Genomic DNA, 6,242 nt, shown 5'->3' with positions numbered 1-6,242 from the left:
ACCAGGATTTACGTCCAAACTATCAGATTTTCAATGAGCACAGAGAAACTTTCCACTTCCAGCAGATGAATGTGAAAACATCCTTCTAGTGTCAAACTCTGCACATACAGCATTCAGACATTACGCTGTAGAGACAGGAAGAGAAACATGTTTATGAGTGGGGGCGACTTTAAAATTAACCCTTTCCTTTTTCTTTTTTTTTCTTTTTTGCCAGGAGCGCTTTGCTGAGATCTTTGGGCAGGACGCAGCGGCAGAGATCAGGAGGTCTCAGGAGAGTTTCAAGAAGTGGCTGCTGGCGGGGATGACCCTGGTGACCGGGGTCGTGGTGGGCTCTTTCATTGTCCAGAAACGCCTGTGAGGGGAGATGGACGACAACCTTCCTTCCCCCACCTGCCTGCCTATACACCACAGAAGTTAAAGTGAAGGTCCTGTTTATTTGTCTCGTCAGAACTGCTGATGATGTTTACTCTTTTTTTTTTTTTTCGCCACTCACACGTCCTTCAGTGGACTAAGAATCATCACATGTTGTTGAACCTTTGAGAAAAATCCAGAGAGGAGGGAGGATGTTTGTCAGTCGTCTTCATGTGTTCACCTTCCTACACCATGATGAAAATCGTGTGGTCATACAGCGGCAGAAATACTATTCTTTCATCCACTGAACCAATTGTTCCTTATATCCTTTCTCCACTGGTTCCTGTATACGTTCCTCCTTTTCATGTTTGTATGTATTAGTTTTAACAAATTTTGCTTTCCCATTTATGTTCCTCAAAAGAAGCTGAAACTGATCTTCACATTAACCCCAACCTGTCTGATATAAAGAGTCAGTGTGCCGTGGGGCCTGGGTTGCTGTACATGTCTCGTCTTGAAGCTTGTTTTGTTGCTCGTCCCCACAGACGACTCTACAATAGCTTTGTATGTGCCATATGAAGAGTGAAAGCAGGGGAGGATGTAGCACCTGCCCCTGAACAGCTTCTGTAGTTCCCACTGCCTGCCAGCCATCCTGATCACCAACACATATAAAAAACATCATAATCCATGACTCCATACGCTGATTGTCCTTTATGCTCATTGTTTGGTATGAAAAGCAGTCAAACTGATTTTCTCTTCATAGAACATGGGAGTGTTAAACTAAAAAGCTAATGGGAAGCTAACTCCTCTGCTTGTTTGTGTTTGTTTGGTTTTGGATTTGTGAACCATTAAAGCCCCACTGCTCCCGCTGGTCTGTGCTTTATGGTCATACTTGGCCTCGGTTTGATCCTGTTTGTGTTTAGTCAGCCTGCAGAGTGCCAGACCAGTGTGTGGCAAGTTCTCAGAATCAGTGTAACTGCAGTTCATACAAGCAGGGCGCCATGGCTCCGACCCTCCATGTTTACTACACAGTAGCTGAAGAATGCAGCAAATACTGTAGCAACACATACAAATAGATAAAGCAGCAGCAGTCACAGCAACACCGCCTTGAACTGTCTTAAGGGTTAGGCATATTTGGATCTACTTTATTTTAACCCTCCTTATTTAGCAATTAATAGCAGTATATAAACATAACAAATGGTTTACAACGCACGATAATATAGTTCTGAGTAGGGCTGTGTATTGGCAGAAATCTGTTCAATATGTTGTGATACTGTAAGAAAGGCGATATAGTATGTCTTTCTTAAAAGCTAATATTAGGAAAATTGTCGTTTTATAACCGTCAGTTTATGTTTACAGCACTGCTTTCTAGCGGTTAGGGGTTCAAACACAAAATTCGATAGTGTTTTTGAAAATATTGAAATTGATATTTTTCACAAAACTAAATATTGTGATACTTAAGTGTATCACATTTCTTACACATCTAGTTGTACGCATGTATAAGGACATTTTTAAGTGTTTCTTAATGTTAACGATCTCCTATGAAGCATCTATCACTGGCATATTAACAGTTAATGAATCATAACTTTCATATTTAATGATGTATGATTACACACAAATCCTGATATTAGACATTTATTAGACCTTAATGTTATTATTTATATAGATTTTTTTCTTTTACCAAGATTCATATTGAGCGGGACGTTTTACATTGTAAAAATCTACTGGTGGACAGACTGTGTTGATCTAACCCATTTATTGCTGTAGCTGTAGTTACATCTGTGTTTTATTATTCATTCATTATTTGTTCATAATCCACTTATAGATGCCAATTGTTGAAAATAATACATTAATAAACACTTATATGAAATATCCTTATATGAGGTTGCACCTAGATTGCAGTGTGTTAGAAACTGTTAATTTATTGCTGAGAGAGCGGCAACGATCAGTTCATTGTACAATTAGTCAAGGGCACACAATTTTGATATAACTGAATTACGATTATCAAGTAAAACTGACTGGTTCCAGCTTCTTAAATGTAAGAATTTGCTGCTTTTCTCTGATGTTCATTGATTCTATAATTTAATGTAAATGGAACGTGTTTGGACTGTTGGTCTCAACAAGACATTTGAAGAGTTTACCTTGGGTGCTTGGACACTGACCATTTTCTGACATTGACTAAAAGAAAACAAAAGCCTTGACAATGACAATAATCTTTAGTTACAGCCATGTTTGTACTACTCAATAGTGGGGCCGAATAAAGTTTTGGAGTTATTTCCGTGATAATTTTGCAATAAAATCCTAATCATGTGCTGCAATGCTCAAACAGAAGACTATTTTTCCCATTTCTTTCCTCTGTGCTAATGAAATAATTACTCCTTATTGCCGAACCTTCAGTCAAATCTTCCATTTATCAGTGACACAGTTATCACCAGAGTGAACATCATAGCCTTTTCAAGATTTATGTAGCAAACTGATGAAGCAGCTCTGCATCAGACCTTGTTAGATTTGATTATAAATGTGTCATGATGTGTCTGTTTACCATCTCAAGCCAATCAACAACTGTCAGTGGCTGTAGGAGCGTAAAAACTAGACACCCAAACCTTCATATCCCATCTCACACACGCTCACTCCAAGTTATCCATGCATTGCTATCACAGCCCCCCACCACACGCACACACTTCTCCTCCTGCGTTCTCCCCAGACACCTCAAATCTGTCAAATCTCCATCCGTCTCTCCTACTCTTTCCCTCTCCATCCAGCTCCACCTCTTCCTCTGCGCTCCCCCGGCTGTCACTGCACCTAGTCACGTGTGTCAGTCACAGCTGGCCCACCTGCTGCTTCCCACAAACACACCTCGGCACGCGCACGGCGTTTGGAATGAACACACCTGCCAGTCAGACGTAGTCCACGAGAGACAGGGAGAGGAAGACCTCGTCTTTGTTTCTAGACATCTTTAATTTAAAGCTGAAGTCAGAGGAGTGTTTGTCGCCTGCCGTTTCAAGCACCAGTACCTGGCAGCTCGATTAATTTACCAGGAAGGGAGGGGAGGTCGGGTGCACTCCTCCCTGTTCCCAGTGCTTTAATCTTGATCTTATTCCAAATACTGTCTCGAGCCAGGGGCGTAGTAAGAGTGGTGGCAGAAATATCTGTTGAATTTAGTAGCATATATATTTTTATATATATATATATATATATATATATATAATATATATATATATATATATATATATATATATATATATAATATATATATATAGTATATATATATTCTATCAATATTTGCTTGGAGAAGCGCCCAAATGAAGATACTTGAACTCAAAAACATTATTGTGGCACATTAGTACAGCATTGAATAGAAACATCTTAGACATTTTTACAAATACAGATCATGAAATTAACATGTTATTTTTAAAAATTAATGTGTTAAATTTGACAGCATTGCAAATGCAAAACTCTGGTGGCAGCTGGGGTGGGCAGGCTTTTTTTTATAGGCGTGGCAGCTGCCACCCCCCTAGGTCCGCCCCTGTCTCCAGCTTACAACAATGCGTCCTGAGTTCTATTCATGTGTGTTCTAGCAGCTCAATAAAGCACAACACAGCTTTGTTGCAGGACAGGCAGGCGCCATTTTCTCATCAAAGAAGGGTTCAGCACTGGATTGAGCTGTGTGGAACCCAGAGTCAACGTAGAGGGAAGGGAGGGTAAAAGAAAAAGAATCTGGACTGACGCGTGAAACGTCCCATCACTTCACTGTCAGTGCAAGTGTCTCTCTCCATCCATGTCCACTTCTGCTCCTTTCCATCGTCACAGGTCACATCATCATGAACATTTACACACATGGGGTTCTCTTTCTTAAGTCCTTCCAACATTTCACCAAATAAAAGCAAACTGAATATCATCCTCTAAACTCTTGTGTCCTGAGCATCTTATTAGCCAAGCTCTGCTCTCATACATTCCAGTACAGTATATATTTTTCTAGTGTGTGCCCCACCAAGAAGCTGCTCGCAGGCTTTTCTCTGCTGTCCTGGCCCTCACTGAAACAAGTTCCCTTCCTACACATATATATATGTGTGTGTGAGAGAGAGAGTGTGTGTGTGTCTGTGTGTGTATGCATGTGTGTGGCAAAATGTTCTTGAAGGAGGCACAAATGAAGGAGGTGTGACAGCATTGACACAATGCTATATATATATATGCTAGTTATTTAAACTGATTAGAATAGTATGTTAGCTTAGTAACATATTTAAGAAAAACAGAATTGATGATGGCTTTTAAACATTATTTATATTTGTTGTAAAAAGCATAATTGTGCCCCTTCAAATGGCCTTAACTCCATCTTTACGTTGATGTGTGTCGTCATTTGTTGTGTTCTTTTTTTTAAGATTATTGGACTGCCACTAGACAAGAAAATGCAAACAAAGTGAGAGGATATTTTCAGAAAGTTAGGTCTCCAATGCATTCTTGACAGTCATGATGATACAGAATTAAAGATCGCAACCATGCCCAATGGTCTGTTTGTCTTAGAATGCCATTGTAAAATTTGAAATGACATTGAACCTAATAAAGCCCGTGTTGGAAGATGTACTGAGTCTGTGTCTTGGATTGTGGGTGGCTTTGGTGTGTTAAAGCATGCGTTCATGGAGAATTGTCCATTAAGACACATTGAATATTCAAGGTATTTCCAGGAGAAGGCATCCGTTTTTTAGCATTTCCAAAGCAGTTTACACACTGGCCTAAACTCAGTGCCGCTGGACAAAATGAAGCAACTTTTTCCATCAAACAACACAACTTGTGGTCAAATTTATATTTTTTTGTTTTCTATCAATAATAAAACCTTGTGCAGAATTTAAAACTTTGTTGATACTGTACACAGTTAAGTATGTGCCAAAAAAAGCCAAGCAAGCATATGTAATGCTGCATGAAATCTATTTTAAAGGTGATTTTAATAGAGATAACTGATCTTTTTTTATTATTTATTTTTTTTAGATACTGTTTCCTTCATTTTATTCTCATGTGCTTGGTTTTTGTGCACATGTAAGACAATAAGCACCCAGACTGGACTAACTGGGACATTTATTATGGGACAGCTTTTATACTGATTTTTTTCTTTACCAAAGAACCAAAAAACAAGCACAGAGGTGGCCTCTTTTATAGACGGATGAGGACTGAAGAGTTGGTCAAAGGAGTTCCACACAGGTGCATTATGTATGTGTGGAGGATGTTACATCCTGATGAAAGAATACTTGTAAGTTAAAGTTAAACAATGCTCTGTAGGTGAAATAGGCAATAGAAAAGGGTGCATCAATATGCAGACTGAACAACTGTCTGTTAAATGACACTGAATTCAAAAATAAATAGAATTAATAACAAAACAATGTATGGAGATTAACGACAGTGGAGGAGTCTCACTGCTGGTCATCAGAGGGCAGATTTTCCTTATTTAAGAAAAAGCAAAGAGAAAAGGACTTGGAAAGTAAACTGACGAGACTTCAAGAACAACGTAAAAAGAGATGGAAGAGAAAATAAATGGATCAAATAAAAAAAGAATAGATTGTCTGGGCACAGAGCAAATAGAAAGGGCACTCACCTTTGCCAAACAATTATTATGATTATGCAAGCATTATGATAGTGACCAAGGGCTCAGACAGTTTTAGCATGGAGGTGATGAAGACAGAATAATAAAACTAGTATTCACAGGGCTCTTCTTGATTTTAAGGGGTCTAAGAAAACTCATAAAATATACACAGTAGGCCTATATTTCAGCTTTTCAGACACTGAATTTGTCAATAAGTATGTATGATTGTAAAATTAAAATATGCATAATAATAATATAGGCAGGATTGTTTTAAAAGTTCCCTAAAATTTGGCGCCCAGTTAGCTCAGTCGGTAGAGCTAGC

At 38.8% G+C, this 6,242-nt stretch overlaps 1 protein-coding gene across 2 annotated transcripts in view; it reads left to right on the top strand.

Moving 5' to 3' along the window:
• The window catches only part of bcl2l1 (BCL2 like 1), a 29,876-nt gene extending 28,658 nt beyond the window's left edge, over positions 1-1,218 (top strand). For both annotated transcript variants that reach the window (XM_035656399.1, XM_035656400.1), the window contains exon 3: positions 215-1,218. In XM_035656399.1, coding sequence (XP_035512292.1) covers positions 215-358 — 144 coding nt within the window. In that variant the 3' untranslated portion in view covers positions 359-1,218. The remainder of the gene's footprint in view (positions 1-214) is intronic.
• The last annotated feature ends 5,024 nt before the right edge of the window (positions 1,219-6,242 follow it).

The sequence above is a fragment of the Morone saxatilis genome, unplaced genomic scaffold, assembly GCF_004916995.1.
Source record: "Morone saxatilis isolate NCDOM2014 unplaced genomic scaffold, NCSU_SB_2.0 Contig15, whole genome shotgun sequence".
Classification (NCBI taxonomy): Eukaryota; Metazoa; Chordata; class Actinopteri; family Moronidae; genus Morone; species Morone saxatilis.
This window is presented reverse-complemented; position numbering and strand designations above follow the sequence as displayed.